Genomic DNA, 25834 nt, shown 5'->3' on the forward strand with positions numbered 1-25834 from the left:
CAGACGGTTTCCATTTTATTAAATTCTTTCAACCATACTAAAGCTCAATTCAGCAGGGTTTTTTTTCTGATCAGGAGCTTCACTTTTGAGCTAATTCACTGTCCTTACTTTTCATCTACTCCCTGGTTTTCAACAACTAATTTGCTGGGACAAACTAGAATTTTGTAGAAGGAATGGCAACTCAGTGTTAGAGCCAGGGTTTTGCGTACAAAAGGCCCCAGCTTTAGCCCCTGGAAACTCAAATCCTCTGCTACTGGATCCTTTTTAACTGGAAAAGCCTCTGCCTGAAACCGTGTGTGTGTGTTGTTTACCAGTCAACATACAAAAGCAATACTGGGCTAGGTGAAGAAACAATCTGACTTGATGTAAGTCAGCTACCCAAGTTTCTTTGACATCCATGTTAGCAAACTGCTTGACGCTAACATCCGAAATATATTTTGCAAACATATATCAGATTGTGGTTGGAGGCAAAGTGCTAATATCAATTTGTCAATTGTTTGGGCTGCCCCTAGCACCAGCATCATGGATCATCTCAGTGGGCCACGGCCTAGCATGCACCACGATGCACCCTGTGACATGGCCCCTTGCCTGGTGAGCCTCTGTGTTCATTGAATACTCCATGACATGGACACTACTGATATTAAAAACAAATTTTGAAAAGCTCACTGGCTTAAAACAAAAGTGGGGAACCTGGCCTGAAGGCTGAATGTAGTGCTCATTGGCTCTTGGCTGTGGTTTTGCCTGCCTTGAACTGAGAATGTATCATCCTTGTCTGGACAGAGAAGTGTGTGTGTGTGTGTGTGTGTGTGTGTGTGTGTGTGTAGAAACTAGCTTATTCAACAAAGGTAGCATTTGCCAGTTTTTCTTCTGGCTTTGCCTACCGCTTCCATGTGGCCCCAGAAGGGAAGATGGCCATTGGGCTGTGAAAAGTTCTCCACTCCTGGTGTAAACAGGCTGTGATTTTATGAACATTAAAAGTTACCACTACAGGATTTCACAGCAGTAGAGGAAACTAGATGGCATTTTATACACCTTTTGGATGAGTTTTATAGGAGGTGAATATATGCACTGCCATCACATCTATATGGTCATAATTGTTGAAGTAGGTAGCTGGTTAGTATTTTCCTGTTGAGCAGAAATTGCTGTTTTAAAAAACTGGGCAGTACGATTCAATACTGTAAAAAACAATGGTTCTTCAAGTAACTGCTTAAAAAACATAAATAAGTGGTTCCACCACAGCATTTCAGTAGTAAGAGGGAACACTGGAAACTGCCTTGCATCGAATTAGACCAATTGGTTCATCTAGCTTAGTATTGTTTACACTGATTCAGCTCTCCAGGGTTTTAGGCAGGGAATTTTTCCCAGCCCTACCTGGAGATGGTGGGAATTGAACCTGGAACTTTCAGCAATGGCCATACCATAGCTGTCAACTTGCAGATTTGAAAAGAAGGGACCAGCAGCCTTGAAAATAAGGGACCTGCAGCCTCACCTGTTCCAGGCACTCCAGTCTTCCTGTCCTCCTGCAGTCTGGTCAAACTCATGCTGGTAGCTTCGAGAACACTGTCCAGCCAACTTTGTAACCAGAGGTTCAACTGAATAGAATCTTAATCACATGCACCACAAGGTTTATGCAGCCTCAACTTAAGATGGCTCCCCGGCCTGGCTTTCCACTGCAAAGTTTGCAGCAGCACATCCAACAAAATGGCGTCCAGCATTCAAAACGCCCCTCAGCTTGCATTAACTAGCCACACACAAGGCATGCAAGCTCCACCCCCCCAGTCGTTCTTGGACTTCTTATTGGGTGAGCAACACAGCCAAGCAACACAGTTGGAGCCTGGCCGGCAGGGAGAGAGGGAGAGGAGCTGCTTCCTTTGAAATTTAAGGGACAACATTTAAGGGACATCCATCAATAAGGGACAGCAGCGTGACATGGCGCTGGAATAAGGGACTGTCCCTTCAAATAAGGGACACTTGACAGCTATGGGCCATACCGATAGTACTGTTAACCTCCAAACTGATGTAGCTACGGGCACTGGAGGCACATCAACTGGAAATCTGAAAATACCTCCTAGGCTGCAATTGTACACAGCTTTACCTGGGCAAAAGTCCCGTGAGCGGCCACGTAGCATTTCACGGAAGCTGGTTATGGGGGAATTAATAGGAATGCCTATGAATAAACTAGATTCTTACTTGAGGGACCGCAGGTTCAAGAGAACCATCCCTATTTGCATTTTCTGCTGGGAAAAGAAAACACAAGTGCAAAAACCAACCAGTTATGTAGTGTGAAGGCAGAACCAGTGGTATGATATTTTTTTTAAAAAACAGGTGTATTTGGATTGCAGCGTGCTCGCTTGGGCTCTCGGCCATCGGTATCCCGCGCGCGCGCGCGCTCTGGCTCTCCTTCCGCCTCATAGCTCCACCCCTTTTAGCCTCTCCCTTTTTATAAATAAATAAACCTCCGCGCCTGCGCGTTGCTGGGCCTCTTGGTGCAGCCCCTAGCAGAGTCGGAGTAGGCGGGGAAAGTTCTCTCCTCTGTGGGTCCGCGGCTTCCTGTCTGCTGCGCTGGAGCCCGTCGGCTGCGGCAGGAGGTGAGCTCGTGCCTTCGGGCGCCGCCCGTCTCGGCCGGAGGGATAGTAGGGCAGCCCTGTCCCCACCGCGATAGGGCTGAGTAGGGAGGCAGCTGCCGTGGTTCCTCCTCCTCCTCCTCGGTGGAAAAGGGTTGTTGCTACCTGAGCCTCAGACCATAACCCAGCTCCTCCCTCTTCCTAGCCTTCTCTGGCGCGATTGAGCCCTTAGAAAACAGGGGTGTGTATATGTGTTGTGTGTGTGCGTCTTGTGATCACTGGCGAGCTGAAGAGCCTAGTTTTCCGTTTGACTCAGCGCGGTGTCCATTCACACATGCAGGCACGCCATTCGACTCGTAACTGAACGCCTGAGCAGCCTTTGTGGAAGCGTCCTGCATTTGCTGTCAGCTGGTTGTAGCGGCGGGGGGCATCTGTGGTGGTCGTTTCATACACGCAAGCCATTTATGTAGTCGCTGGCGATTAAGGTGTCCTTTGGAGTTAATGGTCCTGGAGCGGGGAAGGGGGCATGTCAACACAGCTGAGCCCAATTGGTGCCTCAAAGGAATAGTAACTTTGCAGGAGGATATCGCTGGCCCTCGCCTTTGCTTGAGCTGCAGAGTTTAATTTGAGCCAAGATTAGTCTTGGAACTGGTTTTGAATGCAAGAGCTCATGTGAGGCATGTGAAATTAGGAATAAAGGGCATGCCTTAGGAGTATTGTAGGAGGATCTGCTCTATCTCAGAGTGTAAATATCAAGGCACACCTACACATCTGAGTCGATCTTTGCGCTGGGTCACATCACTGAGATTCCTTAAGTGCAGATGTTGGGATAGGGAGCCCTGTTGAATCAGACCAAAGACCCATCTAGTCCAGCATCCTGTTCTCGCAGTGGCCAGCCAGATGTCCGTGGGAAGTTTGCAAGCAGGGTCTCAGTGTAACAGCACTCTCCCTCCTTGAGATTCCTAGCAACTGGTATTCAGAGATATACTGCCTCCAACAGTACAGGTAGAACATAGCCATTGTGTCTGGTAGCCACTCATATTCATGAATTTGCCTAATTCTCTTTCAAAGCTGTCAAAGTTTGTGGTCATTGCTACATTTTGTGGGAGTGAATTCTATAGTTTTAACTGTGTTATGTGAAGAAGTGCTTATTTTGGTCTGTGCTTAATCTTCCAACATACAACTTCATTGGATGTCCCTAGGGTTCTAATATTATTTATGGGGGGGGACACACTTCTCTATCCCCTTTCTCCACAACGTTCATAAACTTAAGCACCTCTATCACATCCCAGTTTACTCTCCTTTTTTTCTAAACTAATATGTCCTAAATGTTGTAACCTTTCTTCCTCCAGCCTCTTGATAATTTTGGCTATCTTTTTCTGAATCTGTTCCAGCTCTACAATATCCGTTTTTGAGATGAGGTGACTAGAACTATACTTAGTATTCCAAGTGTGTGTCACCATAGATTTGTATAATGGCATACTTTTATTTTCCTTTCCTATTGATCCCTAACATGGAGTTCACATTTTTCACAGATATTGCACACTGGGTTGAGCTACCCACTAAGACCCCAGGCTCTCATTCCTGGTCAGTCACCACCAGTTCAGACTCCATTAACAAATATGTAAAATTAGGATTCTTTTGTCCCAATGTGCTTCACTTTACAGTTATTTACATTGATTTGCATTTGCCACTCTACTGCCTACATACTCAATGTGGAGAAATCCTTTTGGAGCTCCTTGCAATCCTTTCTAATTTTAACAGCCTTGAACAATTTGGTATCATCAGCAAACTTGACTACCTCACTGTTCATACCTTCCTCTGGATCACTAATGAAGAAGTTAAAAAGCACAGAATCCAATACTGATCCTTGGGGGGCTCCGCTTTCTAGGAGAACTGTTCATTTTCCTCGTTTAGTACACCTTTGACTCCTTTGTCATACAAAGGTCAAGCTGTTTCCTTAGCTGCCTTGAGTCGTGTCCGGGGGGGGAAAGGCAGGATATTATTATTATTATTATTAATAATAATAATAATAATAAACCAGTGTCCTGCTACTAATGCATTTCAATGTTTTTCTCGTAGCTAAGTATTTGTTTTTAGCAATGTGCTCCTTCCATTCCTTTTTGCATGCATTGCTTTCCACTTGAAATTCTTTTTTCAAGGTGTGTGTTTCTTTTTGTTCTTCTCTTGGACAAGAGTTCCATTTTCTAAAGGAAGCCTTCTTGCTTTGATGGCTTCCTTGACTCTGCGCACCTCAGCTTCCTCTTGGCACCTTCCTTGATTTGAGGTATACATTCTGAATGAGCTTCTGTTGTGGTGGTTTTGAACAACCTAAAGCATTCTAAAGAGATTTGACCCTCTTCACTTTGCCTTTCAACTTCCTTTTTACTAATCCCCTCATTGGGGAGGAAGTTTCTTATTTTGAAGGAAAATGTTACTGGTTTGAATTAGTGAATTATTGAACCTCAGTACTAAATGTATGCAAAAAAATGTGCTCTGCTACTATTGAGCTATAACCCCACTTCTGTCCTTGCCAGCCCCCAAAAAATCTGGGAATACAGTGGTACCTCAGTTTAAGAATGATTCGGTTTACAAACTCTACAAAACTGGAAGTAGTGTCCCGGTTTCCGAACTTTACCTCTGTCTAAGAACGGAAGGGCACCGGCGGCGGGAGGCCTCATTAGGGAAAGCGGGCCTCAGTTTAAGAACGGTTTTGGTTTAAGAACGGACTTCTGGAACAGATTAAGTTCATAAAGCAAGATACCACTGTAGGACTTCCTGATCAGTGGATATGGTTTGTAGACAATGTTGAGATTAAGGATGCCCTTCATTATTTTATTTTATTAACTGTTGGGTGGCCATAATCTAAATGGGAGCAGTGACTTGTTTCCATCTATTTTGGGGTAGGGAAGCTCAGGCAATAAAGATCTTCTAGAAGCCAAAGTGACCAGCTTTTCCACTCATATATTGGCTATAGGAAAGTGGTGGGTGGGAGAGAATGACAAACTGCCTGCTAGAATAATAGCTAGCAGATGATGGCAACAAGCTGGTATCATTTTTTTTAATTAAAGTTTTTTTTCATACATTTTGTAAAATATAATGGGATCGACATGTAGAAATCCACAGTGGCAAGTTACCTTAATACCAAGCTTGTATCTTTTTGACCTTGTTTCCAGTCAAGGTAGTTTCCATGTTCTAATTGAGAATGCTGTTCTTGTCTGTTATGTTTGGGTATTATCGTCTGTAGGTAACTTTTGTGGACTCAGCAAAACCATAAGCCAAGATGCTTGGCAGAAGACCCAAGAAAAGCCCCCAGGTGAAAGGTCAGGCAGCTGCTGCTGCAAAACAGGTATATATATATATACATGTCTTTTCCCAATTCTGTATGCACTTATTAGAACAGTTTAAACTTTAAGTCCATTTGCTTAGCACAAGTTGTTATGTTACTATGATTCAATGATTCTTTGGAGTGTATTGTACTTCTGTATCTGTAAGAATAGAGAAGCAGTGCCTTTGATTACCCATATTTGAGTTGCATCAGGAATTCACTTGCAGATTTTGCTCCAGAAAGACTTGAATTATACAGGTATCTCATCTATCCTGTACTTTGCAATGGTAGGCTTTCTTAGAATTAAACCAGGTCTGACAGATGTCCAGCCAATACTTCTTACGAAAAACTCTACCTCTGCTAGGTGCTTTATCATTGAAGTCTGTGCCTTGTGACCTGATGAGTCATTGTCTGATTAGCCTTTTAAGTTCCCATCAGAATTTCCTGCCAGCTCTTGGATGCTGGGGAAACATTAAGATGCAGGGTAGTTTAAGGAGCAAGCGGCAGCCCTTTGAGAGAAGCAAACAGAAAGTTGGAATGCCTGACACCTACTGAACAAACTTGGTTTCCTTCTCTGTTGTCACAAGTCTTGCTGGTAGTGCCAGGCGATTGCCTCCACAAGCTAAATAAGTGTTGCTGTTGCATGTTACAGGTAATAGAGCTGTGCGATAACAGCGGCAACTGCACTCCCCTCAGCTAAGTGGTTTCACAGAGCCCCCACCCCACTGCCGACTCACGGGAGCCAGCGCCAGGCTGAGGGCTCCTTAAACTGCTCAGCTGAGGTAAGGGCAACTGCACACTCCTCAGTCAAGCAGTATAAAGATACAGAGGGAGGAACAAGCTGTATCGGTGCCTCGCAGAATGCAGTGGCGGTTTCACTCAGCGATATGTCGCTGGTGAAATCGCCACCGCTCTTGAGTCCCTCTGCTAGTAGCACCACTGGAGGAAGGAACTCTAGTGGACGCTGCTAGGAGAGGGACTCAGGACCGGTGGTAGTTTAACCAGCAATATACCACTGAGTGAAACTGACATCACAGTTTGCTCCTGGGCAATATATCACTCAGGCCTAACAGGTAACTTAGGTACGAGTGTTCATATAATAAATGAAGAGGGCAAAAGTAGTCAGTACTTAAAAGCAAATACATATGGAATCAGAGCTGAGAGGTGCCACAATGCTGCCCAGGGCAACCTCCTCTATGAAACAGGATCTGCCAGTTTCCCACAGATTGGCTTATGCACTCAGGACACTATGTGCCATGATCAAAGAACACGTATGGTTTAGAAAAGTGCTAGCTGAACAAACTCATCCGTGCAAGTAGGAGACATTGCATGCTGCAGAAGGCAAGCAAAACCTTCCAAACTTGCTAGCCAGCCTAGCCTTATGGAAGAGAGAACAGGTCTTGTTTCTCTAGAATGTGATCCTTATGAAAGGAAGTGTCACATTTCCAAGCCAGTTGAAAGATCTGAACCCTTCACGAGTCAGAGGGTTTCAAAACACTGATTAGAAAACAAGAGGGAAGCAGTGCTGCAGGGTAGAAGTGCCAAAAGCGAACCATGAAACCAACGATTTAGAACTGTGCACTGTCATGACTGGATATTGCATTGGGAGCTTGTATGAATAGAGCAGGCTACCTGCTTCAGGATTTATTTTTATTGTTATATTTTTATATCCCACATTTCCTCCAAGGAGCTCAAGGTGGTATACATGCTTCTCTTCCTTCCCATGTTATCTGCACAACAACCCTGTGAGGTAGGTTATGCTGAGATACTGCAACTGGCCCACATTCACCCATTGAGCTTCATGGCTGAGCAGGGAATTGAACTCTGGTCTCCCAGGTCCTGGTCCAGTGCTTTAACCACTACACTGTACTGGCCCTACAGACTTATCTACTTCAATGCATGCACAGAGGTGAGGCCGGGAAGTGAGGATATAATGATTTGGACAAGGACAGTGAGTGTGTTCCTCTTCTCCCTCCTTACGTGATGTGGGTCAGCACCCAAATAGGGATATACTCTTCTGTGTTTTCCAGAGTAAGTCAGAGCAAGCCTGCAGAGAATCTGTTTGCAAGATGGCTTGGTACTAGATGATTTTTAAAAGAATAATAATCTTGAATGCAACTTCCTCCTTATGTTGACAGGTAGGAAACAGGCAACAACAAACTTTTTGTTTGGTTGTTAACCACTGTGGTATGTGTTTTCGTTAGCTTTCACAAGTTAAATGGGAGCGCTACGACACAGCAGCATCAAATCAAGGAAACAGATCTTGTTTTTTCAGTTTTTGTGGGTTCTGTCGTAGAATAAAGGAAAGCACACCCTCAATTCACTCATAGAACTTGCCAGATCAGCAGGGCCTTACTGTTTGAGAGTATATCCAACATTCCCCATTCCTGACTATTGCAAGCAAAGGTAGATGGTGGTGGGCAAACTGTCTTTCACAGGAGCTTGTGTTACATTACTGATCTTCTCATCATGGAACACTTGATGAACTTTAGAGCAAACCCAGGGATCTGAAAGCCACTGAGCTAGGATTATTAACGGGCACTGTTACAGGGGCCACATAACAAATAGATATTTTAGTGCGTCAGCACCTACACTTTGGAGCTTATTGGCTGTCGACACCACACAAGTGCCTTCCCTGTATTCTTTTCACCACCTGCTTTTAACATTTTTGTTCAGAGATGCCTGTCTGCACATGTAGAAGTTATATGTGTTTTATCAGTTTTTAGCTGCTATGGGTTTTAACCCATCAGCTTTCAGATTTTAAAACATACATTTTTGTGTGTGAGAATTTTAATGTTTTATGTTTTTGTAAACTGCTTAGAGCTTTTCTTGCAATCAAGTGGTATATTCATTTTGTCCAGTAAATAAATAAATACTCCTCCCTTCTCCCACGACCAAAAATGCAATTTCCTAACACGTATGACTTTCCTTATTGGTATACTGTTCTTTTCCGAACAGATTCGTACTTAACAACAACCAAAAATCCAATTCTACCAAGAAAAAAGCATTCCAACTGAGAGCCAGTTCTAATCAGAGTGTTGGACAAGATTCAAACTACCCCTCAGCCATGAAGCTTTCTGGGCCAATCACTATATCTCAGCCTAACCTGATTCCCAGGGTTTTTGTGAGGCTAAATGTTGAAAGTGAAATTATGTACACCACCCTGAGCTCCTCAGAGCAAAATTACAGTGTAATAAATGTAATGGATAAAGAATACAAAGGTTTACATATATTTATTTTCAAAGCTTCTTATTAAAATCTGCGTATAATCTTGTTTGTTTACATCTATGTTTTGGCTGTAATATCAATTCTATGTTTTAACTCTTAACTCCAGTAATGTCAGTTGTGTTTATGTTTGTACTGTAATTCAATTGTTTATATCCTTTCTGAATTTTGGCTGGTTGTAAAGAAGACATCAAGGTTTAAAATGCATATATATTTTTGGGGGGAAACATAAAGTTTACCTAATTTTGCATAATATTGTAAACGTAATCTTGGCACATAACTTTAAGCTTTTTCTTCAAACTAGAATTTGGTAGCTTCAGTTTGTCAGCATGACAACATCAGTGTAGAGCTCATGTGATCTGGAAATCTTAACAAATCTCTAGGCAGGTGATCTTCATTTTTATAATCTAGGGCTGAGGCCAGGGCAGAGAAGTTAACAAAGCCTTGGTTCAGAGCAAACAACACCTGTGCTGGTCTTTCTGATGAATGACTATTGTAAGTAACATGGAGATTATATGGCAGTTGTCTTAAGCCTCCTCACTGAGCTGGTTTCTCTCTTGGCATCAGCTGGGACTTTTCGTAGAGTTCAATCCTGAAGAGATGATGCTAGATCTGGAGGATGACGGGGACCTAGAAGCAGAACTAGCTGCTATCACTGGAGAGAACTTGCCTTCTGGGAAAACAAAACCCAAAGGAAAAAGTAAGCATGTCCACTGGAAACTTTGAATTGTTTAAGGTAATTAGAGGTTGCATTTGTACTTTTTGCCTTTGCGATGCAACTGATAATTAAGAGCCCATACACAAGATGGAATTTTTTTTGCAGTACTGTACAATCCTATATAGCAGAGATGGGGAACCTTTTGCAGCCTGTGAGCTACATTTCCTCATAGGCAGTCTTCTAGGGTGGTGGGTGGAACCAGAGGCAAAAATGAATGGAGCAACAGGTGTAACTCTGAACTTTATAGAGTACATTCAACCATGCAAAAGACAGAGGTTTCTACCTGCCCTGCCCCCAGTCCCCCCCTTCCAGGTAAACAAGAGGCGTTATCACAGTTCAAGGATGCATTCCAGCCAATCAAAAGCCCCTGAGGAGGGTCAGTAAAGGTTGTGGCCTGGGGAGAGTCCTGAGGGCTGTATTTGACCCCTGGACCTTAATTTTCCCACCTTTGGTATACCTGTCTGCTGAAAAGTAAACCCCTTTGAGTTCTTCATTCCGGGGAGGGGATTGCAGCCTACTTTTGTAACTGGATCTGTAGGGAGCCAATCAGAATGAGAAAATAAAGCTACTCTTGTTCAGACACGGTGGAAATTGGTAACCTGAAGAATTACGATGCATATGTTGTTACATGTTATTGTGACAGTACAATCAGATGTTCTTATTTATTTACTTATTTACTTACTTTTGCCGGGTTTCTAGTAATATAAGTTCTTTGGATGACGTGTAACAGCTAAGTGTAAAACAGAAGTAAAGCTTAAGCATAGAATAATACAAACAAACATAGAAGAGTACAAACAAATTCAGTTTTTAAAAACAAAGGTAAACCAGCCTTATTATGTGAAAAAGGCTAAGAAGGGAGTAAAGACTAACCAGCCACTATTAAAACAAAGACCACTTGTTGTTAAACAATAATTCAAGTTATATATATATATATATATATATATATATATATATATATGCATGCAGAAGAGCATATGATGTTGGACTTTTATATCTCCTTGCTTGCCTTCCTTGCTGTTTTAATTTTATACTTCTGTAGTGATGCAGAATGAGACAGGCTGAAATTGGTGTGGAAGCTATAGTAACAAACAGTGAAGTGAGCAATTGGAGTCAAATAGAGCAGTTGAGAAAGAAAATTGGGCAGATGGCTGAGCATGATGAAGGAGATGATGATACAAAAGTGGGAGGGGATGAGCTGTATATACAAGCTTTAAGACTCATGACTGAGAGTTTAAAAGATAACAGAAGAGGAGTGGACTGACACTGAAATGATTTAATAGTGATCATTCAGCAGAGTCATTGGGCTAGAAAATAGATTGTTGAGGACCAGGTTTTATATCCCTGCTCAGCCAAAGGTATTGTTAGTTTCTTGCTCTCCTGCATTCCCCATTTGCAGAAGGACCATAAGGTCACTGTGTCCCAGGCTTCTGGTGGAGACAAAAAAGGCCTGACCTGTAGTGCACTTTTCACATCAAAAGTGCTTCAGAAATGAAGATCGCTTTTAAAAAGCAACAACAACAACCACCTGTGTATAATCACTCCACCTGTCCTATCCTATCCTATACAGAGATCCTGTATCGCTTGGAATTCTGCTTGGAAGATTAGGTCTAAGTCAAAATAACGTTGTGTGGCCATGCATCTTTGTACTTCTGGATGAAAACTTTGGAAGATCACTGTGTTACACAATAGGCTGGTTCATACAGAACACTAACCCATGGTTTAGCATGACCTAGAATACGTCCATTGCACACTCTGCTTTGCTTCTTTCACGGCGTTTCATTTCTCTTTCACCCTGACTTATTGTTATGAACAAACCAGAGATCACAGGTTTTAGTGCTACATAAGCGAGCCTCGTGTCAGGCATGTACACCCCCCTCCCCCTTCCTCCTCCCCTCCCATCCGATAGCAAGATTGATGCCAAGTTTACTTTCATTTTCAAAGACTCTTGGTTTTGGGGGGGGAGGTTTAGGCTTGGTTTGCTGAAGATGTTTTTTTGTTGGCCAGGTTTATTTCCTAAATTGACTGTTGAGACTTTGTTTCCTATAATAGCTTAGGATTGGTAGAGAACAGGGGTTGCCAACCTTTTTGGACCAGTGGGCACCTTTTGAATTTTGGAAGAGTGTTTTGGGTGCCAGTCACAACTTGCCTGCCACAATGCACATAGTTTAACAGAGAATTTAAGAGAGCACAGCCATTCTTCCTCACCACATCATACAATATTGATTATGTACTCACATTCAACCATTCTGTTGTTGTGTAATAACAACAGTTAACATTCCTCGAATGACCATGTTTCTTTCTCTCTCTCTCTCTCTCTCTCTCTCTCTCTCTCTCACACACACACACACACACACACACACACACACACCTCTCTTCAGAACAGCCCCTCCATGGGAAAAGGAAGTATCTGCAATTGTGGGGGGGGGGGAGCAATTTCTCTCCTTGCACCCTGAAACAAAATACACAACAACAACATGAAGTCCACAAACTTGATACCCACAGTCACCAGTTTCATGATCCCTACATAAAGAAGGAAAGCAACGTGATAGAAAGTTTAGTTATAACTACTTAATGTCTTTTAATTTTTTACTGGCTAAAACCAACAAAGTGGCCAAGATGAATCTTTTAAAAACCTGCCACAATGTTAGGGTCACAGTAATTGTTTATCTGAACCTTAGGGTTCCTCCCTTAGGATTTCCTTTTTAATTGTGTTCTCCAGCTCCCCTGCCTATGGATCATATTGAAAAGATGGCCGCTGAGTGCATGAAGGACTTGGATGAAGATGATGATGAAGGTCTGGAAGAAGATACCGAACTTTTGGTATATATGGGATTCCGTTGCAAGGCTGTTTTTCTTGGTGTAAAGGAAGAGGCATCATCCCCTTACAGGAAAGACTGCATGTGATAACACTCCAAATTCTTGTGGGTCTGGAACACTGAAAGGGAAGTGCAAGCAGTTCTTCCTAGTAATTGGCTGTAACCATTAAAGCTCAGAATTTTCCAGAGAGCAACGGCAGGTGTGTGGGTTTCACCTTTTCTGCTTGGTACTGGCTCTGTTTCCTCAGGCTGGAGTAGAAGTGGTGTCTGTTTGTAGCTGCCAGAGGGGAAAGAAGAAACTTGTCTGGAAAAGAAATTGTGACATTCCTGAGGTTTGAACTGGGCTGCAGGTGAATTAAATTTAGAAGTTTTTCCATAATGTTTGAAGAGATAGTAGCATCTGGCAGTACTACTGATGAACTTCATGTGCACCAAGACCCACTCACACAGGTTTCTTAAGGATCCTGGGAAATAAGGCTGAAAACTTACTACCGTATTGGCCTGAATATAAGCCGCACCCGAATATAAGCCACACCTTTAAAATTCATGGGGGGGGGGAGAAATACCTGAATATAATACCCAAATATAAAATGCTCCCTTAAAATTATGCAGGCACTCACACCCGTTCCGTTTTACCACATGTCTGTTTCAGCAGCAATATTGTAAAAGCCAATTTTTGTAAGATCGCAAAGATAAGCCACACTTTAGCTTTACATGGTCAGAATTTGGAAAAAAAGTGAGGCTTATATTCAGGCCAATGTGGTATTTCTCTTAGAAGTTGTTTTTAGAACTGCTTTGCACCCCCTAAAGTGATTGTGTCCTATCACACATGATCCTTATATTAAAATCATTTCCATATTCTTTAATACAAGGCTGGGAGAGGCAGGAGGAAATCTTAATCAAATGAATATGATGTCATATTCACTGGAACATCATTAAGGCCTCTTGAAAAGTAATGTTTTCTCTCAACAACTGCAGTTTTTGGAGTTTCCAGATTTGGAATTCAGGCATATCAGGAAGGCTGGTATATAAGAACTTTTACTACAATCTTGTGTACAGAAAACACTTTGAGGTTTTGTTTTGTTTTAACAGTCAAGTAGTATCTAAATAACATTATGAAATATAAAATACAATTGTGCTTGGTTAAGTCCCATAGGACTTCACTGGGACATAATTGTATGCAAGATTGTGGCTTTTGTTTGCTTTACAGGCTCTAGAGTTCTTCATAGATGTGTGTTCTTCAGAACCGTGCAAGTTCCTGGTTGCCTAAGGGGCCCTTAAAAGGCATACAGGAAGTTTACAAATCACAGCACAATTCTACCCATCCTAAACCACACACATATAAGAGGTTTAACTGGAATTATTTTGCTGCCAATTCAAATTAGCTAAAATGTGGTGCATCACTTGGACAGCATGTAGGTTTTACATGAAGCTTTTAATCTCTGATAGAAAGCTGCCACAGAGAAACATAAATGAGGCAGCCTTATTCACATACAACAGTGAATTTTTGTAAAGAAAAAAGTGCAGTTGTTTTGGCATAAGAAGAATGCTCTTTGATTCTAAGTAAGAGATTTCCAGGCCCCACCTTTGAATGATAGCAGTGGAAAGTACCCCGTGGTTCATTTTAATGCAGTGCTCAAAATAGAAGTAGCTCTTCTTTAGCAACAATTGCACTGTTTCATGCTCTAGGCAGAGTTGCAGGAAGTCCTGGGAGAGGAAGATGGAGGAGGAAGCGGTGAATGTGAGACGGAAACAATAGAAGAGTCTTCTGTAGCCGCAGAGGAGCCCAGCGATCTACCAACACAGGTAAATGAAAGCTTTTGCTTTGAGCCTGGAAAACTGGATTTTAAGGAGTGTAAAGGTCAAGCCCTTCAGTGTATGAATTGCACTGCATTTTGGGGGTTTTTTGGGGGGGGTTGTTTTTTTAAAAAAACAACAACAACCTGCCCTCTGTACTGGGAATATAGCAAAGTGTTTAGCTTTCATTTAAAGTGAATTTGGAAGTTGGTTAGAACCTTGAAAGTGAGAATGTGATGCAGGCAACTGAGCGAAGACAATGGCTGTGACCTGGGCTCCTGGAGACAGCTGATTTTAACAGCGTAGTCAGTCAGGCTGTAGACAAGGGATGGAGAACCTGTGAGCCTCCAGAGGTTGCTGAACCTCCAACTTCCATCAGTCCCAACCAGAATGATCTGTGGTCAGTTATGATGGAAACCTTAAGCTCAACAACATCTGGAGGGCCACCGGTTCCCCACTCCTCCTACATAGACGGTGTAGGATTGAACAAAACCACCTCAGGACATTCTCCTTGGCTGGAGTTGTGTTTAGGGCTTGTGTTTGGTTGCCTCTTCCCTTTGAACACATTCTGTGAGTTTTCTCTGTTCCGTTAGAGTTAGGTTTGATGAGCAGTGCTGCCGATATTTACTTAACATTGGCAGCTTCTTGGCAGAGTGTATTTGTAAAGTGACTAAGTGCTAGTGGCATTTCTAGTCTCTTGAATTTGTAGCGTTTGTCTGATGATTTTTCCATCCCCCCTGCGGAAGGAGAGAACTTTGTAAGCAAACAAGTTGAAGAAAACCGTTAGAGAGCTCACAGCAGAATAGAGAAAACATTTTCAATACTTCAAAATAACTTTGTAGTCGGTCTCTGTCTGAAATGACGAAGACCTTCCGACTAAATATGCCCAGTGGCTGTGAATGTTTCCTGAGGTGTTCCACCCACCCACTTCTCTGCTGCTGCTTTGGCAGAAAGCCGAGAGGTGACTTGTGGAATTTTTGCAGAAGAACAGACACTCATCTGTTCAAGGGAGGTGGCTCAGCCTCTTATGCCTTGAGTCCGAGGTGTGCATGTTCCAGAGAATGTGGTTCTCTCCCGCCCCTGATTCTTGAATGTCTAATTTAGAGTTCAATTCTGGTGGGCAGAATACTTGTCATCTTTTTTGGTCTCATTTCCTTTATCTTCTTTGAGATGGCGCCTGCTGTTTCCAGTGGACTGCAACAAACAATAGAAGAAAGGATAGTTAACTATAAGGCAGCTATACTCAACGCAAAGGAAGCCGGCGAGAGTTCCAAAGTGCGACGGTATGAACGGGGCCTGAAGGTATGTTGGGACCACAGATTCTCATCCTTTTAGCAGAGAAGGAAAACTGCTGTTCAAAACAGGCTATGAGTATCAGCCATTAATTCAGTGCAAAGATTTATGCAGGAAAGAACAGGCGTAGCATTCATTTTTTTCACTTTTGTAAATGAGTGCTAGTCTTGTTCTGTCTAAAATCTTTGTATAGACAGAATTGTCTAGGTTAAATTAAACATTCATTAATGCTTCTTTAGTATGGTATCATGACATTAATCTGGATGAGGTTCTCTCTTTTTTTTAACTGCTTTAGTAGGTGGGAGTTTAATTGAGGTTGTTTTATCTCCTCTAGACTTGTTGCTGTTGCTGTTGCTGTTGTTGTAAATTGTAATCATTACAGTTTCATACACTAGCACTCATTCCCAAGCAGCAGTTCATTCAAATGGAAACTTTTCTTACAGACTCTAGATATTAGAGATAGCTACCATATCACACACAAAATAGAACTGATTTTAAAAGCTATTGGCTCCAGTGGGCAGGGTATTTGTGTTTAGGGAAAATTGGGTGAAATCTTGTATTCAGTAAATACCTGGAGGCAGGGAATAAAAGCTAAACATTGGTCTTGCAGGCTTAATTATTGGTAGAGTTGAAGATTCAACAGGATCTGTGAAATTCTCAGCTAGAGGTCACTAATTGAAATGTGTAGCATTCCTGCATTAGAGATTTTTTTGTTGGAGTTGGGGTTTTCTAGTCACTTGGTTGGATGGACATAATTTTGTGTGTAGATTTTCTGTGCCTGTGCTTCAGAAGAAAGCAGAAAAGTTCATTTATTTATCATTAAGACTTGAAATTCAGCAAAATGGGTACAGTTTCTCTTCCTGTTTTGATGCATGGGTATTGTCAGAAAGTTACTGCATTCTCCCATATAGTTTAAAGTCGCGTTGTTGAGTCTTTGCACAGTCCAGTGGAAGATGAATTGCAAAGCTTTATAGCACTACAGCTCCCATCATCCATGACACTGGCCATGCTGGTTGGAACTGATGGAAGTTGTAACCCAGAATATGACAGAGTTTTATCATTTTGTGTGTGTGGGTTGGGAGTGTTTCATTGATCTCGGAACATTGCAAAATGCTGCAGTTCCCAAGAAGGCTGTAGAGTGTGAGATTCCAGGCACCTAAGAGATCCCAGGTATAGCCTGAAGGTACATGACGCCATCATCTTGCTGTAGCTAAACTGATCTGGACGAGTTGAGCACCTGGATGGGAGACTACATGGGTCAACAAATGAAAGACACAGCTTGATTGGAATGATCATATAGGGGATAAGTATTTAATCTATGCTGGGTAATTGAAATTGCTACTCAATTACTACTAGGCATTGGAAACCATGCTGACTGCAGTGAAGAAAGGGAAAAAAGTGAATGAGGAAGAAATGCCACCACCTGTAGCATCCGGGAAGAGCTCTGCCACAACTCCACAAGCCGTGCCTTTGAATGACTTGCCTAAAAACTCAGGCAGCCAAGATGAAATAACTGTTCCTGAAGGGGAGGAAAATGAAGGCTCTACTACAGACCATGAATTAAAGATCCCCAGCGATCCGGAGCTATCTGTGAGCACACCTGATCTCCAGAGCCAGGATACAGATTCAGGTGTTCTGGGAACAAGTAGCACTTCTGAAAACAGTAAGTAGTTTGAGTGTGGCCCTTTCCCCTGCAGCATCCCTATTCTGCATATGCACAAAAAAGTGCCACTTTTCTGCTTGTTTCTTCCATAGGGTGGATGGGTGGTGGACCCAGGTACCTAAGGAACTATGGTCCTCATGGTGTTTATAGTAGATGTTTTATTGGCTATATAGTAGGTGTTTTTATGTTTTGTTGTCTTGTTCAGATTCCCCAGACCTTGGCACACGAGCACTGCTTGTGACAAGAGAGAAGGAGTACAAACTAGCAGCGCTCAAAGCTAAACAGAAAGGCGATCTGGAGAAGGCAAAAGAGTACATGAGGACTGGGAAGGTGAGGCATCATTATTTTCAAGCTAAAGCAGGTTTCTGCAAACCATAATTGGTGTTGGGGATCTTGAGGAGTCTCTAGAATATTTCTTTTTCTGTGGGTAAATGTATATGTTAATTTTCACCGTGGGGATTTGCACCCCCATGGCAAACTTCCAACCCCAGGCGTACATGAGTTGGAGCCACGGCATATTGAGTTTTCCAACCTCTTCCAGTGGGTCACCATGGAGCTGAATTGGAAAAGAGGCAACTCAGTATAATGGCCCTGACTCACGCAGTAAATTCTGCTTTGTAATATGGCTGTGTAATGGGGAAATCACCATGAACTAACTGATCTCATGGTAAATGTAACATATGGACCAGCTCCCTGTTCCTTTCTTTTTAGAGTGAAAGTCACAATTCTCTAGCTTTCTTGTGTCAGGATCCCTAAAGCAGAATTGCACTAGGAAAATCTACATTCTTTGACCAGATAAATAAATCTATGGAAGTTAAATATTGATAGAGATCTAAAAGAACTGTATCTCCCTGCATACAAGAGTATTGAAGGGGAATGAGGTGATTTGTGCATGTGCTGGGGACTGAATGAAGGATACATCCATCAAAGAGAGAAAGTGGGGACTTAGGGTGGCAGGAGTGCATCTTGCTAGCATCTGGAATCCACATCTCATCCCTTCTTATTTTTGAATCCTAAACAGAAGTTTTCTGATTCAATGCAAGTTGTTCAATGGCTAGAAATTTGAGAATGCCTCTCCTATGGGAGGTCCAGAGAATGGACCTTTTCTGTGGTGGCTCCCTGTTTGTGGAGTGCTCTCCTTAGGGAAGCTTGCCTGGCGCCTTCATTACATATCTTTAGGTACCAGATGAAAACATTTCTCTATAACCAGGCCTTTGGCTGGTTAACAATCTATGTCTTTTTAAATGTGTTTGTGGGAGGGAGGTTGTTGGTTTGTTCTTGTTCTTATTAAGTGTTTTGGGTTCTTGTTTTGTATTTTTATGTTGTGAACCACCCTGTGATCTTTGGATGAATGGTGGTATACAAATGTTAATAATAATAATAATAATAATAATAATAATAATAATAATAGTAGTAGTAGTAGTAATAGTAGTAATAGTAGTAGTAATTTCAATTAGAGTGGGTATCTGGGATGCTGTACAGTGGTACCTCGGGTTACAAACGCTTCGGGTTACAAACGCTTCAGGTTACAAACTCCGCTAAGCCGGAAGTAGTACCTCGGGTTGTGAACTTTGCCCCAGGATGAGAACGGAAATCATGCAGAGGCGGCAGCGGGAGGCCCTATTAGCGAAAGCACACCTCAGGTTAAGAACAGTTTTGGGTTAAGAACGGACCTCCAGAATGAATTAAGTTCGTAACCCGAGTTACCACTGTGTGTGTGCTAGTTCTGTGGTCAGAAGCACCATTCTGTGAACCAAGTTGAGATCAATGTCATAGAGACCCTTTGGCTTTGCATTTTTGTTGTAGAAGTTCAGCCTGGTTCTGGAAGCACTGGACAGTGGGCAGCCAGTAGACCTCAGGGATATGCCTCCAGCACCACAGGGTAAGAGCAAAGGAGATAAATGATCTTTTCAGTAACTAGAATACACTGAATTGCAGATAAAAAATGAAGGTTTATCACACTGACTTCAGATATCCTGCGGTAAAAACCCTGCAAAGGATCTGTGATGTGAAACCGTCAGACTTTCATAGTTTCAGTTTTCTAATGGCATCCTGCTTTCGCTTCCAGATCATTAAAAAGAAGCAAGTGAATCTATCTAATATAATGTATTACATGATGATTTTTTTTCTGTCTTAAGTAACTTTGCAGTCATTTGTTTTATTTTTCATAATCAGGTATTCTCCATATTTTGAAATTGAAGTATCCTATTCTCTGTTCCCACTGATGTCTTTTTGTGTGGAATTTTTTTCAGTGAATGCATCTTCATTTGCCCCCTGCATGTCTCTGCTTAAGGTTAAGTGTCTGCTGAAGGGATATTGTGTTTCTGAGCAGTCCAAAGTGCAATATCTTGCGCCTGAGAGAATGCATTTGCTATGTACTGTTTTAGTGTTATGTGACTCCACCTTTTATTTTTCCTGGTTGCAATTACTTAGAAGCGTCACTTTCATGCCCGTGCTATTATGTAAACTGAATTTTAAACTGATTTTGTTAGGGATGTTTCTGCATTTCTAGGATTTGGAATTAATTAAATTAGTTGAGTGGTTGTCCCTATTTACTGAGAATTGGAACTGCGTGGACAGCTAACAAATATGTAAAGGAGTTGGAGGAAGCTTTAGTGTATTTGGTAGTTATTCTAACAGTGGAATTGTGGGAGTTAGGTGTTGGTGTTCTTAGATCACAACCACACTGCAAAAACATTGATGCAAGACACAGATCCTCGTGGATTTCTGTAATTTTCAAATAGGGTGACAACAAAACCGCTAACAAATCACATAATCCTTCTGTGAGTACAGAGGTGATCTATGATTTGGTGGTGGATTTGAAGGAATTCATGTTAAAAAGTATGAGGCCCCATTAGAATCCATACCTGGGATCAAAGCTTTTGTGCCCCAACACTGAAAAGTGTCTTTTTTTTAATGCTTCAGTTGTGACATGGGTGGGAACCTTTGAAAAGGTTATGCAATTTCAAGAAGTTCCATTTTACGGGATCCAGTGTGTCAGGCTTATCCCTCTCTTTCTCCTTATCTTCCCCTCTCTCACTCCACACTGCCTTTTTCTCTCTGGCATGCCATTTCTTTCCTCCTCCTTCCCTTCCCTCTGTCTCCTGTGGCACCCCATTTTCTCTTGCCTAGCAGCTTAATGTTTTTTCTCCCTAGTCTCCCAGGTTACTCACCTATACTTCTCCTATCCTCTCAGTTGCTCTGCTTTCTGTTCAGCTGCTTTAGGTGCTAATCTGAGCCTTGAAAAGCACATAGAGCTGAAAGAAGCAGTAGGGACAACTTCTCTTCAAATTTCCTCCTTCATCACTTTGTACTTTTCAAGAGAGGGAAAGGTAACCACCCTCGCCGCCACATGATGGTGGCAGTGATGGGTGGAGGGTTCTAGAAGTTTTGTGGGCACTGGGGAAAGTATTCAGCAGTGCCATTGTGCCCATGGGTGGCAGGCTGGCAACCCCAGACTTAGAGCGACATTTGCTCCCATTGGAAAAAACAGCTTCTCTTCACAGTACCAAATTTTCTTTGGCTCTTCTTGAATTATGTTGCAACTGTAGTGAAGAATTTGTATCTCTACGCTTCCGTGCCTTTTATAAAAATCATTAAATTCTTTTCCCTTGACACCCACATTTTCAGACCTTGAAAGTCCAGAAATGATACAGCTTCCCTCAAAACAGGCACCATCCGTAGCTGTGGAAACCACCCTTCCTGTGACAGCCCCAGACAGTCAAGGTAATAAGGCTTCGGCTTAGATGTGTTTTAAAGCAAAGCCTCTCTCTCTCTTGTGAGGTGTATTGTATAGATTAGGAACTCAGATCGTACAGTATAATAGGTATGACCAGTATTTCTAATCTATATAAGTGCAGCCTGTGAAATTGTAGCGCAGAATTGGAGAAACTGAGAAATACCTAGATTGGACGACTGGTTACTTAAAATTTGGCATATCACTTCAGTAGTTAAATTAACAAATATTAATTAGATTCAGGTAACAAATTAGGTAACAGATATTAATTAGGCAAACTGGACAGAGCAGCAATACTTCTATTGAAAAATGAAGCTTATCCATTGCTTATTGGACTGACAGAACACGAAACAATATTCGTCTATATATGCTTTTGGTAGATACTGCATCAGTCATATGCTTGGGTGAAATTTAATGGTAAATTTTTTAAAAAATTAATTTGCAATTCTGATTTTTGAATAAGTATAAAATCAAATGAGTAAACAGTTAATTTTTAATAAGTAAGCAAGCAAGCAACACTTTATGGTAATATATACATATACAGTATAGGTTACAACTTTTTGATAGGTTATACATATGAAAAAGGCAGGGAATGATCTTAAATTGATGGACCATAATTTCTTGTTTGAAATATTCCAATTATATACATATATATAGTCTTAAGTATGCAGATATTTGTACTGTGTTCTTTTTGTAGTGTGTGTGTGTGAGTGAGAGAGAGAGAGAGCATACACACACACACACACACACATATATATGCATATATAAATCTGTCTTTCCATATATTGCAACATACACCTTTCAGACAATAATAAAGTGTGTCTTTCTTTGAGAGACACAAACACCAGAAACATTTTTTCATTTTGTTTTTTTAATACTGTTGCATCTGTTTGTGTCAATGGGAAAAGGAGAATGGATTAAAGCACTGATGGGGGAACCACTGACCCTCCAGAAGGTGTTGGGCCCCAGTTCCAACCAGTGTGGTCAGTGTTAAAGACTAGTAGAAGTTGTGGTCCAGTGACACCTGGAAGACAAGACATTGTCCTCCCCTAGGTCAAAGTGCAAGAAGCAGGTGCCTATATTGTGGCTGAGCTCATATGATACGTTCTTTGGATGCTTTTAAAGGTCCCTTGCCTCAGCCAAAAACAGTGATGGAGGCTTTACAGCAAAGGCTGGAGAAATACAAAGCAGCAGCCGCTCAAGCCAAAGCAAATGGAGATGATCGGAAGAGCAGGATGCACGAGAGGATAGCCAAGGTAAAGAAGAAGAAGCTGTGTGTGCTACCACAAAAGTCCCTTGGTTATAATCATTTTGTTGTGAGCCTCTGCTGTGATATATCAGATCACAAAAGATACTGATTATATAAGAGCAGTGAGAGGATCTGCTCCTGTTTGAGCGTATTACACCAATCCGGACCTGACTGCATTGGCTACCTATTAGTTTCCAGGCCCATTTCAAAGTGCTGACTTTGTCCTATAAAGCCTTAAACTGCTCAGGCCACGATAATCTAAAGGCCTCTCACCATATGAACCAACCTGGACATTATGATTGTCATCTGAGGCCCCTCTACATGAGAACGGGCTTTTTCTGTGTTGACTCCCTGCTTTTGGAATGTTTTCCCCAGGGAGGCTCGCCTGGCGCCTTCATTGCATATCTTAGGGAGCCAGGCGAAAACATTTCTCTATAACCAGGCAGTATACAAATTTGATAAATAAAAATAATAATTGTTAGACTTGTGGAATACAAGCTCGTTCGGTGGTGAATTTCAGCATCACATATTTCACATTACACTCTGAGAATGTCATTATCAAATTTGCCTGCATTAAACTCAAAAAGACTTACTTCTGAGGAGACGCATATAGAATTGCACTCTGAATAATGTTAACCATCATTTCATCACATTTACTAAGAACGTGGGGCAAATCTTTCAGCCCTTTTCTTAAAGCCATGTGGAGTGGTTGTTGCATCTGTGTACTGCAAGCCCAGCAACAGATGCAGTACCTGGAGGAAGGTTTGCATTTTTCTAGCTACGAAGTGTTCTGCCTGGAGTGCTCTTAAAATGTTTTCTAATCCTTATGGCATAAAGGGAAACACAACAAATGAGTGACAAATATGTATTTATCTCCCCCTCCCCACAACCTGTCACATGACTGTATTCTCTAACTAAAATTTCTCCTTAACAGCAATACCAAGATGCCATAAGAGCCCATAAAGCAGGAAGGAAAGTGAATTTTGGTGAACTACCAGTTCCCCCTGGTAAGTATGCAACACTGTCAGGGCTGTGCGTTGAAATGTGAGATACCCTCGCGTAAGTGCTTTGTTCCTGGCGCATTTGCCAAAAATGCTTCAGGAGACTCCCTCCTACTCTGCCTTGTCAGGAGACTGGCTTGGCTCCATGACAACACTACAGAATGTGCTATGAAACTGCTTATTGTGACTGTAAACTTTCATGAAGTTGCACGATAACAGCACAGAGGGCCTCTTGAATTGCAAGTTAGATTGTTGGTTTTCAGCTGGTGGATTGGACCCACTACCAGGTCATGACCTCTGAGCTAAGGTGGGTTGCAACAGCACCATACAACATATGACTCGTTTGAGGAGCTGGCTTGTTGAAATTAACCATAATTCGCGTTAAACACAGCTCCCAGTTCACAAACAATTTAACTAAAATTGAAAGCTTCCAAACTTCTCCTCCTCCTCGGCCTGAATGTGTCAGTGATCCATTTTGTGGGCAGCCGCTGGAGTTCATGCTCAATACTCTCAGAACTTGTATCTTCTGAGTATAATGATAATGGTCATTTCAACTTTTTAAATCTGTAGTTCTCCTCATAAATGTGTGTTGTGTTCATCTTCATTTATTTTTAAGGCTATCTTCTGGGTTTTTTTCTTCTCTCTTCTTTTCAGGTTTTCCTCCGATTCCTGGACTGGCTCCTGCAGATGACAATACTGTTGCTGCCGTCCTTGAAAATGCTAACAGGCTGGTTAAGATGGAGGAGGAAGAGAATAAAGAAGAGGAGGAGGAGGAAGACGAGGTGTGTTGCTTAAAAATCTGTTTGCTTACAGATGCAGAAGAATATTCTTACCATTTTAAAACACAAGTTACAGCCAACTATTTCAAAAGCTGCTATTGCTGCTGTTGTTGTTTTTAAAAAAAATCCTACTAACCTAGTATTACATACACTGAAACATTTCCAGTCACCATTTCCATTCCTTTTAACCCATCAGGTTAGTCATGTTCACGCTTTTTAATGGGTCTACTCTGAGTAGGACTAGCATTGGCCACAACTCAGAAGCTCTGGTCGTTAAAACTGCTTATTCCCTTTAATTTCCTAATGCTAACTGCTGAACTGGTTAACTCACAGACTTTGTGTTAGGGTACCTAGTAGTAGCTCATCTCCTGTTAAGCCACACTGCACTAGGACTTCAGATGATGAATCACTCTATAACCCATTTTGTTGAAGACGGCCTAGTGATGATGACTACAGTGCTGTTATTAAGGAGTTTTTCAGCCTCTTAAGATGACTTTCTGATCCCTTTAGCACAAAAAAGGTCTCTCTTCTGTAGCACCACAGCAGATGGCTGCTGTAATGGGATCCATTTGTTTAGTATCCGTCCTCATCTTGGGCCCTATATCTGAATTTCCTGCTCATTGCATTCAATTCCTTTCTGATCCCACCAGGGTGAGCCTTCCATACAGGCTCCAGCTCCCAAGAAGCCCACTCAGCTGCCTAAGAAGCCAGTGCAAGTTGTTCAGCCAATAACTGTGCCATCTGCTGTAATCCCGGAAGAAACCTCTCCAGAGAAAGATATTTCTCAACCCACCCCTGTAGCAGCCCCAGAGAAATCTGCATCCACTGAGCACATCTCTCCAGTTGGTAAGGACTCAAAAAGCTGGCTGAGAGTTGTATTTATTTCATTTACATCAAGCAAGACTTAGGAAGTGATGTATTTTAGATACTTAAAGGATGTTAGGAAGGAAAAGGGGGAAACAGTTGTTCACGCTGAGGATAGAACAAGACAAAAATGGTACGCAAGAAATACGTTCAGTGAGGCTTAACAGAAGAAGCCTTTGGGACAAAGCCCTTGTTGGCTTTTCATTTTCTGAGCTGTGAAATGCTGTGTTTGGAGTGCTTGTAAGATGTTAACAAGCCCTCCCTTTCAGTAGAATAGAAAGGTATGTAGAATCTGGACAGCAAATGAGTGACTAATACGGATTCCTATTCTGACCCAAATTATCCACTTAAATGTGCACATAACAGACAGACCCCCTGCTGTAATCAAGGACACTGCTACTTGCACTGGTTCAAGCTAGTCAGTGTTTTGTCTTCCTCCTAAGCAGCTCAATGACACACGCTTGACAGGGTTCCGTAGAGACATGCCACACATTTGCACAGCTTGGATGCAGATGGCAAGCTTGCATTTGAGAAAACAGGACTACCTCTTGGCTAGGTCTGTTTTTCCTCTTACTTTAAGGAGCTTGGAAGAGCTAGTGTGTGCTCTCTGGAAAGGACATCATAAAGATACCTGGCAGGCTTAGTGAAAGTTCTTGCCTCCCTGAGAAGTGTCCTTTCTGCCCCTCTTTTTTCATGTCCTCCCCCACTGCTTGCAAATGTTGAGCTCCCACACACAGTTCAAGTATTCCGTCTGAGTCAAAGCCTGGCAAGCAAGGCTTTATCTAATGGATGTGGCTGTGG

General features: G+C 42.1%; 1 protein-coding gene across 4 annotated transcripts in view; it reads left to right on the forward strand.

The window, feature by feature from the left end:
* Nucleotides 1-2471: 2471 nt before the first annotated feature.
* Nucleotides 2472-25834, forward strand: part of CC2D1B (coiled-coil and C2 domain containing 1B) — a 37437-nt gene continuing 14074 nt past the window's right edge. The window contains exons 1-14 of one of the 4 annotated variants that reach the window (XM_053392446.1): nt 2472-2588; nt 5812-5913; nt 9685-9817; nt 12555-12655; nt 14341-14457; nt 15619-15750; nt 17098-17404; nt 17610-17734; nt 19211-19286; nt 21035-21130; nt 22266-22396; nt 23324-23396; nt 24045-24172; nt 24820-25015. In XM_053392446.1, the coding sequence (XP_053248421.1) occupies nt 5848-5913; nt 9685-9817; nt 12555-12655; nt 14341-14457; nt 15619-15750; nt 17098-17404; nt 17610-17734; nt 19211-19286; nt 21035-21130; nt 22266-22396; nt 23324-23396; nt 24045-24172; nt 24820-25015 (1681 nt within the window). In that variant the 5' untranslated portion in view covers nt 2472-2588; nt 5812-5847. The other 3 variants (XM_053392448.1, XM_053392447.1, XM_053392449.1) reach the window with 3 other exon arrangements.

Source organism: Podarcis raffonei, chromosome 6, assembly GCF_027172205.1.
Source record: "Podarcis raffonei isolate rPodRaf1 chromosome 6, rPodRaf1.pri, whole genome shotgun sequence".
Taxonomy (NCBI): domain Eukaryota; kingdom Metazoa; phylum Chordata; class Lepidosauria; order Squamata; family Lacertidae; genus Podarcis; species Podarcis raffonei.